General features: G+C 53.0%; 2 protein-coding genes and 1 pseudogene across 2 annotated transcripts; 1 reads left to right on the forward strand and 2 right to left on the reverse strand.

The window, feature by feature from the left end:
* Positions 1–2,649: 2,649 nt before the first annotated feature.
* LOC136544483 (uncharacterized) lies at positions 2,650–3,333 on the forward strand. Its single transcript, XM_066536636.1, has one exon. The coding sequence runs from the start codon at positions 2,650–2,652 to the stop codon at positions 3,331–3,333; it is 684 nt and encodes a 227-aa protein (XP_066392733.1).
* A 440-nt stretch (positions 3,334–3,773) lies between these two features.
* LOC136547061 (BTB/POZ domain-containing protein At5g48130-like) lies at positions 3,774–6,599 on the reverse strand. The gene is given in 5 exon segments (XM_066539029.1): positions 3,774–4,084; positions 4,087–4,729; positions 4,832–5,986; positions 6,067–6,136; positions 6,209–6,599. Coding segments are annotated over 5 exon segments (2,061 nt in total). The 5' UTR covers positions 6,343–6,599; the 3' UTR covers positions 3,774–4,025.
* A 4,770-nt stretch (positions 6,600–11,369) lies between these two features.
* On the reverse strand, positions 11,370–13,194 carry LOC136544484 (probable serine/threonine-protein kinase WNK5; annotated as a pseudogene).
* Between the last annotated feature and the right edge of the window lie 933 nt (positions 13,195–14,127).

Below are 14,127 nucleotides of genomic sequence, written 5' to 3' on the forward strand. Positions count from 1 at the left end.
TTAAATGATCACTGAATATATCTATATGATATGCATTTACGTTACAGGCATTTTATGGAAGCTACATGCATAAATATATCCACCATGAGTCCTACTAGTACAGGTCGAGTAGCTGCTATGCTCAGGATGTCGGTAGCGTGAGTAACCTGTCGTTACTCGCAAATAGGTGATTAAACTATGATATCATGATGAAATAATGGAAAGGAAAATGGTGACCGGACAGGGATGTGGATTTGGTACTGGTGGGTGTGAGGGGTTGTGTCCTGCGGCCAACAGGGCATAGCCCGGTTACACTTTTTCCCTGTCTGTGTCGATTAAGGACCGGTCGTTGCATATGACTCTAGGCAAGTCACAGACTATTGTCCCGAGCACATACTTGGGTATGGGCGCAGGGAAGACTTGCTGCTCTCTTGTCGCGGATCCGGCTCTTTCCGGACCGACTGATGGGAAGAGGAGGTGGTGGAGGTCCTTGCGCCGCACTGAGTCCGGGATTCAGAGGCGGGGGCTTGGAGTCCAAGTTTGGACGGGGACCTGGACACCCGGGACAGGAGAGTGGTGGGTTAGTCCTGCTTGTGCCTGGGGTATAAGCGGGGCGTGTGTCTTCGGGGCACCCAGCTGGGTACATTGATTCGCGAATCGCCGGGTTATCCGGTACGGCTTGTCTGCGGTTTAGCACCGTAGTAAGAACTGGAAGTGAAAAAGGAGAAGGAACAATATCGATTGCTCAACCCTTGCTTGAAAGTAGCACAGGTGCTTATATAGCTTGACTAGATAAAAACTCAATACGGCTGATGATAATAATATATAAATAAGGACTCACTATTAGTATTGCTTTTGGCTAAAGAAGAACCAGCAACCCCAAAGCCTAGCATATTCCTTGGAGTCGGGAAAGTATTCCCACTATCGGATAAGTCTTGCGAGTACATTGTGTACTCAGGGTTACTTACCCCTGTTGCAGGTGATGCTTGAGGAGTTCCTTGTGTGGAGGATCCATCTGGTGGGCTCAGATGGAATCCTCGTTATCTTATCGCTAGATGTTATCTTTTAATATTCCGCTGTTTATCATTCCGCACTCTGTATTTGGTATTGTAATAATGTACTTTGAAGAAACTCTAATGTATGAGATGGACTGGTGTTGTAACTCGTTTTCATTATTGGATCCTTGGGATAAATGTGGATCTTTCGGGTTCTCCCTCGGGGTGTGCCCGACGGATACCGCTCGTGGTAGTGGCTTTCGGGGTGCTTAGTGTCTGGTGGAAGACGAGCGCCTCCGTAAGTACGCTATTCCGGGTGGTTCTGCCACATCAATGTTTCAAACAGTTGGAGATGACATGAAGACAGACCGCATTAGCCGAAGAAGATCAAACGGCGTGTCACAACATAATACATGGTGCTCAGGGACTAGCTGTGGGGGTATTAACCCCTATACCCTTACGGCTAGGTTTGGGCTGGCTCGGACTAGGGGGTCTGACCCACTAGAAGATGATGTGTGGCCCAGCCGATCTGCTCGGAGTCCCACACAAGGAATCAAGGCAGACTTAGAGATCAAGCAAGATCCTGGTTGATTAGAATAGGAATCCTTATCCGGCCACCTATGGCAATTGTAACTGGTTGAGATTAGTTTCTAGATCTGTAACCCTGCCCCCCAGACTATATAAGGTGGGCAGGGGACCCCTCTCAAAAATCATCTCATTTACACACAGCAATACAATCAGACGCATGACGTAGGTATTACGCCTTCACGGCGGCTAAACCTGGATAAAACCTCGTGTCTGTCTTGCGTCACCATCTCGTTCATAGCTTGCGCACCTGTCTGCCGATAATCTACTACCTTGAGCATACCCCTAGATAGACTGCCGACCATATTTCGTCGACAGCATGCACCAGCATACATGGCAACGAGCAAAAGGAAAGAGAATTAACACAGAAGGAAAGAGAATTAAGACAAAAGGAACCCCTTTGCATTTATGAGAACCTTGTCAAATATGCCTATATTTAATTACTTTCCCTCTTTGCATTTGCAAAAGGGACAACTTTTTACTCTTTTCATTTGGTTTCACGCCCACGTGTTCCATCGCCCTCACTTATTGTTTCTTCCGTGAACCATAGTTGATGTCATCCGTCTTCCATGGCTCAGCCTCCCAATCCCAAGAGAAGGTCCCTACCTCTTTTCGATTGGAGATCCGACCTGCCAGAGGATCTCCTCGAGTCCATTGGGCAGCATCTCGCGTCAGGCCACGACACGGCGTCCTTCCGATCCGCTTGCTCCCCATGGCACGCCGCCGTCCCGTTCGCGACCTTCAGGCCGCTCCTGCTGCTCCTGTTCGACCCTGACTCGGACTGCATTGGCTTCTACTGTGTCCTGGAGAAGAAGGCCTTGTCCAAGACGCTGCCCGACATGCGCGGCAAGGTGACGTGTGGCTCCTCGTGTGTGTGGCTGGCGTTCATGGATGAGGCGGCGTTCGTGACGCTCCTGAATTCATTCACCGGTGCCCGTGCCCCTGCATTGAGCTCCCGCCAGCAGGCGAACACATCGTGGCGGCATCCTCATCGGAACGCGTGTCTAGGGTCCACGGCCGATGGGTCCTCCATCCCACCAACGACTATGGAGACGCGGATGCCGCAGGCAGAGCCATCAAGCTAGAAGACATGAGGGACGTGTTCTTCCATGAGATCGTGCTCTCGACGCCGCCTGACGCCGCCGGCCACGAGTGCGTGGCCATAGCCATGCTTGGGTGCTCCACGGAGGTCGCGTTCTGTCGAGTTGGAGTCGACAGCGCATGGACACTGCTCGACACCAAACTGGAGTTCTCTGTGGGGTCCATCGTCCACTGCCAAGACAAGTTCTTGGCGATCGACTGCACTAGAGAAATCTTCGTCTGCAGCAGCAACGCCGCCGACGCTACTCCAATCGCGACGTTGCTACCATCGCTGTCGCCACCTGCGGGGCTCTATCATCGTAGATACCTAGAATCAAACGGTGAGCTACACATTGTGGGTGCCATGGTGAGCACGTTCTACGAGACACAGAGCTTCACCTACAGCAGGGCGATCTATAAATGCAACCTCCACGACCGTACGCCGCAGTGGTCCAGGGTGAGGGACATCGATGATCAGGCACTGTTCGTGTTTAAATATTTCAATGAAAGCTTCAGTGGAATAAGTGTATCCAAATACAAGGAGAACAAAATCTATATGTCTGAGCCATTGTATGGGGATTCATACGACTTGGTCTATCGACTAGAGATCGTTGATATTGCTACCGGCGCATCCGAAGTGAAGCCCGTCCAGGAAAATATGCAGGGTTCCGAGGCTAGGGTTCCGAGGCTCTAGGTTGGATTCGACCCAATCTCTGGAAGCTCTAGAGTTTATGAGCATGTGACGCCGCGCACTCTGTGACTGTGTTAAATTCATAAACTTTACTTTTTAGATTAAATGTCACTTTAACGTTGGTATTTAATTTAACAGTGTTGTTATCTTATCGTGCGATCCGTGTGTTTTTAGTATAAATTGTTAGTTATCCCGTAGCAACGCACGGGCATTTACCTAGTATATAGTTTAAAAAATACTTTCGCAAGAGCATGACTGCATGAGAAACACCATTTTCCGACCAAGATGCAACGCTTGAGCTACTTTTCAGCCATAGAACAGTACTTTCCTCTCACACCATTTTAGCATAAGCATCAATATAAACTAAATTTCGACATAAGCGAACAGGGTGAAGACCCGAAATTTTCGCCTAGCATAAACAATTCAGATGTTCAGAGTTGGTAACCAAACAAAGTCATTTGTCCTTTTTTTTACTAAACAAAGTACTTAGCTTTCGAGCGTTTCTATTGAAGTACTGAATGTCCACCTGACAATAACTACCTCTTCAGATCTTTGACATTGCTAGCAATATTTACACACAAAACCACTGCTTACATACATGCTTCCCAAATCTACCGTAACATCTGCACGTTCTATTCCACAAGTAAATGATTCCATTTTCTCCTCACCTCACGTGTGCTTATACTTCTACTGTTCTACGTGCAATTTGGCTGCTCTGTTGCTGCGCTGCACTTGCTCTGCTTCCCCCTCGACAACCCCTCCCGAACACGGCTAGCCTCGCGAAGACGCGCAGGATCCTGCTCGCGCACCGGCGCTGCGAGCCCCAGCGCATGGAGCCGATGCAGCTGCCGGAGACCGTGGTTCGGCGTTTGATGATCGCCGGAGTGCCCACGTCCGCAGCGACCCTGAAGCTCGGCTCCTTGCCCTCCATCTCCCTGCGAGCCGAGACCGAGCCCTTGAGGGTGTTGTGCCGCTGCAGGGTCTGCTTCAGCGAGATGATCTCCTGCTCCAGCGCCTGGATCCTGAAGCTGGCCGTCTCGTAGTCCGACGCGTCGTCGCGGGCGCGGAGCTTCGCGTCGCGCGGGCCGCGGTGGCTATCGTACGGGCTGCTGCTGCTGAGGGGCTGACTGGTGGGGATGGCGGGGCACCCGGGGCTCGGCGTGTACCCGCCGCCAGCGCTAGGGACGAGCTCCCCGGAGTGCATGCACCGGAACGAGTCGGAGCACTCCGTGAAGGCGCGGTGCGTGTGCAGCTGCTGCACGAACAGCGCCTGCACGATTAGCCGGAGCGGCATCCGCTCGTTCTGCACGGCCTGGATGCACGCCTCGTGAGACAGCTTCCGGCAATCTAGGTGGCCGCACAGCGTCGCCTTCTCCTCCCCGGACAAGCCCCGATGCTCCTACAGCATGACAAAAATTGGCACCCTCTTCTTTGTCAGCAAAAAATTCAAACACGTCACAGTCGTGGGCATGATCGATCGAGCATTGAACTCCTGTCTTACCACTAAATATGTGTTGATTGCTTCGTACAAGTGGTTGTGCGTCTTCCGGTCGCCGGCCGGAATGACTCCGATCAGCTCAGCTAGCCTTTCCGGCCGGAGCTTCGGATCGCCAGCGAACTGCACGAGGTACCGATCCCACAGCTCGGAGACGGCCTCCGCGCCTTTCCTTTGCACGGAGGCGGCATGGTTTGACACGATGCTCTCCATCGCCCTCACCTCCCTGCTATCAGCGATGGACCGGTCGGTTTCTTCCTCCGGCAGCGGCAGGTCGTCCACGCGAGCGAATTGCAGATTCGACGCGACTTGTTCTCGCAGTTTTGTCCGGCTTTCGTCGCTCAGCTCCAGGGTTAGCGATCGCGACAGCAGAGCGAAGTAGAACGCCACAGGAATGGCGCCACCCGCAGCCACTGCCGCCGACTCGGCCGGGAGCAGCCCGATGACGCCCTCTAGGATCGCAGCGGCCCTCCTGTTGGCGTCGGTCTCGCCGTCGACGGCCTCGTCCGTGGTGGCCCAGAACTTGTGCGTCTTCTTGGAGAGCACCCACTTGTTGGCGTAGAAGAGCACGACGGGGCTGACGTACTTCTCTTTCATGCCCTGCCGCCGCAGCGCCTGCACGATCCGTTTGAAGAAGTCGAACGGGAGCGCGACCAGGTCCTTGATCCAGAGGTCGCGCGCGGCGAGCTCCTTGACGAGCTCGGCGTCCCACCGGCGTCCGACCAGCGCGCGCGTCGCGGTGCCGGCGCCGGGCTGCAGGTCCCGCCGCTGCTCCTCCGGGTCGAGGATCTCCATGCACGCCATGAACGCCAGCGACTCGACGCAGCGGCTGACGATGAGGAGCTCCTCGGCGACCGGGAGGAGGGGCTGGCACCGCTGCAGGACGATGAGCGCGTCGTCCCAGCTCTGCAGCACCACCTGGTTGATGTACAGGTCGCAGCGCGCGCCGAGGCCGGCCACGCCCAGGAACTCCGCCGCGCACCGCACCGCCGCGACGTTGAAGGGGTCCAGCGCCACGGCGTCGCCGTAGCAGAAGAGCACGATCGCCTCGAACGCCTCGCAGACCCCCGGGAAGCTGGCCGGCAGCTCGACGTCGTCGTTGCCGGACTGGAGCGACGCCGACGCCTCGCTGAAATACTTGCACTTGGACACTAGAGGATCCTGCCATCGGCGTCACAAACTTGCTAATCTGCCCCTCGATCGAAACAAGATGACAAATTTCCAGCAAAGCTCGCTCTTACCTTGTGCAGGTCGAAGCTTCTGTCACCGAGGCGCACGCGGACCGTCGCTGGAGACCCGGTCTCCTTGGACCTGCATCGTCAACAGAGCTGTGATGAGTCTGCCATGGGCACGGGTGAAGCTCTCGAGCTCAAGCAGCCATACCATGCCACGACTCTCCTCTGCAACAATAAGGCGGTGCTGGGGCTGGAATAGGGGCTAAACACGGTCACCTCCGACTTGGCAGCCGGAGACAGCTCCACCTCCGTCTCCAAATCCACCCCCATCACCAGCTTCATCGCGACGAGCACCGGCAGCAGGTCGCCCCGGCAAACTCCAAGCCTCCCTTCCGGCGGTTAGGTAGCAGCACCGTACCGTAGCAGCCAGCAGCGCTGGCCGAGAGTATTATACAGCAGCGCGTGGAGTGTGGGAGGAAGTAACATAGGGAGGCGTGCAAAAGGGTACAATGGCTGAGGGCGCACGAATGGGAGTTGAACCCCAGTTTTCAGGCTGGAAATCGGATCGCCCCCTCGTGAGGCACCGCCGGGGCTGTGCAACTGCGAGGAGGGTGGCTGGGCTGGCAGCGGCGTTTCCCGTGCTCGCTGCGACGGGGGCAGGCTTGTAAGGATCCGAGGGGGTCAACACTAGTTTAACAGCGCGACGGAGCTGGATGCCTTCCATCCAACTCAAATGGTTCACCAACTTGCGCTGTGACGTGTTTGTCTTGGAAAAAAAAACTGTCGATCTGCTCCCTGATTTTGATGCTCGGCTCGGCGCGGCGGGCTGCTTTTGCACTGTACAATGCTGAATTATCCATACCCAGGTGCTCAATATTCTCAACCAGACACATATATGCTCTTCCGGTCGTACCAGAAAAGCTTTGTGAAGCGTGGACAAGACGGTCGTCGCAGCGCCAGCCAGTATAGATCATATATTCTCCTACGACGAATAGATGCCACGAAAGTCCAACAAGCTGAAGAACCGATGGAGGGAGTTGCAGTTGCTTGGAGGGAACAACCAGCTAATAAGCCTCGTCGTCACTTTTAAAACTACCCCAGGACTGGGCACCCGGCTATTCCAATCACCTGACGAGCTCCCCCGTAGAAACTCCAGGACGACGGAGCCGTACCAGCCCCGGCCGGTGGCATAATCCTGACAGCTCCGCTTTCCATACGCCTTTTTAATAAAAGGGCGAGCGTGCGGATTGACGAGCGGAGCCACGAATAGCGCAGCGAAGATCGACCGCGTCCCTGTCATCGGATCCGTTCAACGTGTGCTGCTGCCTGTTGCGTCGTGCGTTCGTTCACCAGGCGCGCACGGCAGTAACTCTCTCGGCCGGCCGGAGCCGGACGTGGAACTGGAGTGAAATCGTCCTGTATAAGCTCGAGCTCCGTGACATGACGGCATGGCCGGCTGGTTGACTGACACCTTGCCTCTCAACGGAGTGGAATGCATCAGCGATCTGGCCGGGGATGGCCCGGGAGCAGCCTCTGGAGGAGGGCGTTGGTTTTCGGCGTTGCATGGTCAGCGCGGCGCTTCAGGGCACGACGATCGCCATGGGTAAAGGAGAATGTCGGTAATAAACAACTGGGTTGACGTGCATCGGACGCCGCCGGAACGGAGAGTGAGAGGGTTGGGGAATTTGAGGTCGTCGTCGTCCATGGTATAATACTGTTCCGCCGTGGAAACCCGGGTGGGCATCGATCGGGAAGCCGCCAAACTCCCGTGCGCCTGCCTGCTCCTCCCTGATTGACCGATCGATTTGCAGCGCGTGGAGTGTGGGTGAGCCGGTGAGGGAGGGTGACCACCCGCCGCCCGCTCGTGTCGAGACTTCTCGAGGTCTCGTGGCGCTCGTGGGCCATGGCAATGGCGTATTGAGATCGGCGGGGAAACTTTTAACCCGGCTTTGGTTTTTGTTTCGTTTCGGTGGAAAACGACTGACCGGCGACGAGACGCCGGGTCGCAAGACGGCTGCGACGCCCGTGATTGTGATTCACATCTCAGTGCTTTCGGGTCTACTATATACAAAAGCCATCGCGTATTGCGTTCAAAAAGAAGGGCGTCGCGTTCCAACTTCCTAAGACAGAAAAGGCTACCAACTATAGAATGAATTTACCATGAAACTTTGATAACTTGTGTCAGTGTATTTTACCGTCAGATATTTAGTTCCCGTTTGGTGCCGAAGAACAATCACAGTAGAGACACGCGATTTATATTGGTTCCTCCCCCCAGTAGAGATACGTGATTTATACTGGTTCAGGCCCTCGAGAAACGAGTAAAAACCTTACGTCCAGTTGCTACTTGTTTCTACTTTGTATTCGGCGAGATCATAGGTACAATGTGGCTATGCTTACGAAAGATGGGATATTGAATAGATTACAATAGGAGTATTGCCAGCTATTTATATCCGGGATTAACTTGCCCTACAAACTAAGAAATCGTGCCTTAGTGGAGTCTTGGCGCCCTCGAATAGGGTAGTCGTAAGCCTTCGGGTCTTCTTCGATCCGGAGTTGGGAGTCAGCAATTCTAGTAGTCGGGATACCCGGGGTATGGCATCAACACCTTGATTTCTTTTCGATAATGATTAGATTCGGGCGTTCGTCCGTCCGGACGTCGCATGCCCCACTCCGCCTCGCTGCCACCGCCTTCCCCTGCCACGTGCCCCATCCTGCGCCGCCGTTGCGTGCCCCACCCGCGCCTCTCGCTCCTCATTCCCGCCTGTCGTGCGCCGCTCACTCCCGCGCCGTCGTGCGCACCACCCGCCTCTGCTCTCCCATTCTCGCTCTCCCCACCTCTCGGTCTCTCTCTCGCGTCCGCTGGCAACAACGCACCTCTCCGACCTCTTCCCCAACCCCCAGTCCCATCGATATGCCTCGCCGCCGCGGGCCACCGTCGCTGCCCCTACCGATGGCCGTAGGGCGCACGTGCCAGTGTGCCTCAGGTCGTCCTCGATCGAGCCAAGGGCACCCACAAGCGTGGGCGGTGTTGGTGGAGCTCGCTCACTGTAGGCTCCCACCCTGATGACCGGAATCGACCGGACCCGGCCTCACCTCCCTTATCTTGCAAATGCATGTTTTCAAGTGTTTCAGATATTTCAAAGCTATGTTGAAAGTGTTTTATATGGATGTTGTAAATGTAGATCAGGATGTTGCAAGTGTTTCAGATGTATGTTGTAAGTGTATGTTTTAAATATTTTAGTTGTTTCAGACGTATGTTGCAGCAAATGCTTTATGTTGCAAGCTATTGTGTTGCAGCATGGATTGTGTTTGGTTCAACTTAAAAAAAAACTTGTGCTATAAAAAAACAGAACGTCTACCAAATGTATGGCATATGAAGTTGCTGAAATTGCTTTCACATAGTACATTTTATGAGCGCCATGGACCATATTTTTGGTTTTCGCATTTTTGTTTTCCAAATAGCTAGAAATAGAGTGATGTATCACATCCGATTCAAGACATTAGAGAAAGAGGGCAGATTTCATAGTTGCTCTAACTAAATACTCTTATCTTATAATTTTTTTCACACCATATAGTTTACAGTAGCTTTTTTCACAACTTACAGCGAACCAAACAGACCCTTCGATCTAAGAGCGAGGACAAGCACTCGTGACGACGACCACCAAGGAGGCATTCATCCATATATCTATATTCTGAGTCAATGTTTTTATCGATTCATGTAAACTCTCTGTTCAACATTTTTGAAGCTGATTTGGAAATCGGTAAAAATCAAGCTTAAGTTTTGTAGAACAAAATTAAAACTTTTCGGTCAAATCATGTAGGAACTTATTTTTTTATGAGATGAAAGTTTGTCCGGTCTAGCTGTATACATACGTTGGAAGATTTAAATGGGAAAAATTAAATTTAATAAAAAATAAAAATGGGAACAAGGAAGGATCACTCCGCTGGTCACGCGAGATAGTAGTTAGCGGTTCGCATGAATCATTTATTCCGTGCCTCAAATCCTAATATAACCGCGTTAGATCATGCATGATTAATTTTACCAATGTCGTGCTAGGTCCTTCTATATTAGTTTTCTTGTGATTCCACTTGAGGCTACTCTGATGCTTTTCTTTGTGTTTTGTGATGACTCCACTACACCTTTTTCTTTTGTTCATCATGTTTAATTTTTCAAATACATATTATTATTATTATTATTATTATTATTATTATTATTATTATTATTATTATTATTATTATTATTATTATTATTATTATTATTATTATTATTATTATTATTATTATTATTATTATTATTATTATTATTATTATTATTATTATTATTATTATTATTATTATTCAATACAATGTATTTGTCATGCATCTAACTCGACTTAGACCCTGTTTCAATCCATTAGCTGTTGATAGTTAGCTACTTCCTCCATTCCTAATTATAAGACATTTTCACTTGTCTAGATACATAGTTTTTGATATGTACTTAGATATATACTATGTCTAGATACATAGTAAAATCAATCTATATAGAACAGTCAAAGCGTCTTATAATTTGCAGTAGAAGGAGTAGCTAATAGCTCATAGCTAATATAGCTACCTAACTAGCTACTATTAGTTGGTTTGGCCCAATTGATGAGATAGTTATTAGTTGGTTTTTCACCTAACAATTAGCTAAACTATTAGTTCGATCGTTTGGATCAAAGGAGCTAATTATTATGAGGTAGATATGCCGCAACCCGTCGCGCAATAGCGCAGCATCTAACCCATCCACCGCGTCTTCTTTCTCGCCTCTCGTCTACCTCGCGCCCTTCCTCCCCCACCCCCGCTACCCCGGTCAGCAGCTGCCTCGTCACATCGCCGCGCCACCCACTCCCACCGCCGCCCCTCGACTCCGCCTACCCTAATCCCAAGGCGTTGGCCAGCTCAGTCGCCAGCCCCGCCCAACCACCATCCCCTGCCGTCGTGTCGCCCCTCTCCCCCGTGCCCCCCAACAAACAAAAAACTTCTTCTAAGCCCGCTAGCAGGCGCGGGCGTGTGGGAGCGGGTCACGCTCCAACGCGACAGTCATGCATTTGCGTTTCCGTAATTATTAGCTCTATATGGACTAAATAGGGTCTTAATTAATAGATGGAGTCATGGAGAGTATGCTGAATTCTATCTGGGCCAGTCATGACCTCAGCCCATAGACATATACAACAAGCCATTCCAATCGGCCCACCCGAGCTGTTCTTGGATTTGCCTCAAGTTAGCTAGTCAAAACAATCATACTTGTTGGTCCAGCTAACACCCAGCCCGGTATGTTCCCAGCTGATCAGCCCAAACCGCCCAGATCATGCAATAGTTTATCCGAGTTTCTTTTATTAGCATCAATCCGAGTTAATCATGCTATAAGCTTCGCAGTTGACCTGCAAAAGGCAAAGCCGTGATGGTCCCTTCAGGCTTCAGCTTTCACAGGCGACAGGTAAGGAAGGACAACAGTAAGGACGATGGCCCACAAGTAGATGGCTCCATTTTTCCAGAAACGTGTGGGGAACTGGATTTTGAGTGTCACATCCAGCCTCTCCCCGTGCAGGATTGCTTGTGCATCTTGCAGTCACAGCTGCCCATGAATCCATGATGTTTCGATGCGTCAAGGGACGTGAAGCTCAAGAAGGTCGGTAGGCGACGCTTGGCTTGCGGCCATACCGTCCATGCCCTCAGGTCCCCCGGCAGATCCAGGCCAGGGCGCTGCCCTCATCTCATATCAGATGTTCAGTATCCCGCCATCCATGGCGGTATCCGTTTAGAGCTCCGGCGCCATGAACTCCGGCGTGCCCAGGATGGTGTGCGCCACGTGCGTCTTGTCCACGATCGCCGCCAGCCCGAGGTCGCCGATCTTGACCTGCACGCGCGTGCGTACCGTTAGATTTAGCCCGAGGTTCGAACACGCATCGTCATTCGTATGGATCGAAAGCAACATCTACCGGACGCGACACTTTCAACCAAAAAAAAAAAAAAGGCAGGCAGTCAAGCAAGCAGCGCGTGCGGAATCTCGCGCGGCGCCCGCGCGCCGACGGCTCCTTGCTTGCTGCTGCTGCTACTTATGGTAGCTTAGCTGGATTGACAAGAAAGCGATCGATCGTGCCAATATAAACCAGCGCGCCTCCCCCAGCGTGCATGCCTTGGGAGGCTTCTCCTTTATTCCAAAGGCGCAGCCAGCACAGGAGCAGCGTATGAGTGTTTCGCTGACTGTAAAACCGTTTCGTGTTGATTTATATGACTGATTTTTTAAAAGAAAAAAATACTATATCATAACTTATAAACCAGCGAATAAGCTGGTTGATAAGACCAGCCGAACACTCCCCCGCTCGTGAGATGCTTTCAGATCTCTCTATCTCGCTCGCTTGACGCGGAGGGAGAGAGGTACAAGTCGTCACAGAAAAGAAGCGGAAAGGGCAGCAGATAGGGCCCGCCACCAATCCCCTAGTGCCCTAATGCGCCGGTCGGTGTACATCTCGAGCAGCTAGCAGCGCCAACAACCAGCACCAAATGACGGACCCAATTCAAAATTTAAATCTAATATGTATGTATGCATATCCTATTTTTCCATTAAAAATCCTAAAATTTGGCCTTATCGCGTTCTAATTGAATAGAACAGAATCGCGCAGATAGCCTCCATCTAACCCGATGAAGATATCTAGAATTGATGAAATAAAGGATTTATCAAGCATTAAAGCGGAGGGAGGGGGATTGGGCAAGGCGATCGTATGTAATCTATCTATATACCTGGCCGTTGTTGCCATTGATGAAGACGTTGCTGCAGTTGAGGATCTGGCGCGCCCACTTCTTGAGCGCCTTGATGGAGACGTGGCGGTGGCGGTACTCGCGGAGGCTCCCGGAGGTGCAGACCTCGGTGATGAAGTTGAGCACGCCGGTGTCGCGGTTCAGCCACACCTTGTGGAAGCCGATGATGTGGTCGTGGCTGAGCGAGCGGAGGAGGCGTACCTCGACGTGGAGGCGGTCCACCATGCCGGGGTCGCGGTCCGCCAGCGCACGCAGCCGGACGCGGTTCCACGCCACCCCGATCCCCTCCTCCTAGTCGAACCTGCGGTACACCTTCTTGACGGACCCGAGCCCCAGCACGTCCACGTACCGCCCGAACCAACCTGTCGGGTCCACCTCCTCGAACGCCTCCTCGCCATCCACACGGTCCACCGCCATGGCCGCCGCTACCTGCCCCGACGCGACGGCGAGCGCTGCGGCGGCGGCGCCGGTTTTCGTGGGCACGGGATGCGACGCAACGCGGCGTGCCACGGTGCGGCCGTGCGCGCAAGTTGGGGCGGGCGCGAGGCGGGCAGCCAGCAAGAGGAGGGGAAGGAGAAAACCGTTGCGCCGGCGCCTATTTATAGCGGTGAGGGAGGGGATAGCCGCAGATAGGGACGAGGAGTCGAGGAGGTTGGTTGGCTGGAGCGGCGCGGTTGGGCCGTGGTCCGCAGGGGCGCGGTGTACCGTGAAGAGTACGCGCCTCAAGCGGAGCCTGGACGCGCGGGTGGGCGGCTGGCCAAGGGGGCTACGAGTCAGGACGCATTCTGCTACGCTTGTGCTACGCGTGCCTTCTGCACGTATCGGGGATTTGACAGGGCTTCTTTGCTGCGATCGCTGCCGCTGGGCCGCACGGCGCGGATTTTTTTTTAATTTTAACCTTTTTTAAATATAATTTTAAATCTCATACTGTCAGTTTTTTTTAAACTAACATTTTTGGCTGTGCCTATTGCCATGACGCGGTCAAATGCCTATGTCGCGCCATGCATGGCGGCGCGGCAGAGGCCTTACGTGGCGGCGACCATCACCGCTGACCGCTGACGTGGCAAGGCTCTGCCGCGCCACCGATCTTGGCGCGGCAGTGCCGCGCCCTGATCCATGGCGCGGCAGAGCCCGGTATAAACACCGCCGCTGCCTCTTGCCCAAGCAGTCGGCGTTCCGCGAGAAACACAGCAGTGCCGCTGCGCCCGCCTTCGCCCGCCCACGCCAGCAAGCCAGCCGAGGCAGTAAGCGAGCCGCGCCTGCTAGGCCGCCGGCCGCCCGGTGCAGCCACCGCGCCCGCACGCAGGCGCGCCTCCCCCTCCGGCCAGAACCTCCGGTCACGCAGGGCGG

This window comes from Miscanthus floridulus, chromosome 3, assembly GCF_019320115.1.
Source record: "Miscanthus floridulus cultivar M001 chromosome 3, ASM1932011v1, whole genome shotgun sequence".
NCBI lineage: Eukaryota > Viridiplantae > Streptophyta > Magnoliopsida > Poales > Poaceae > Miscanthus > Miscanthus floridulus.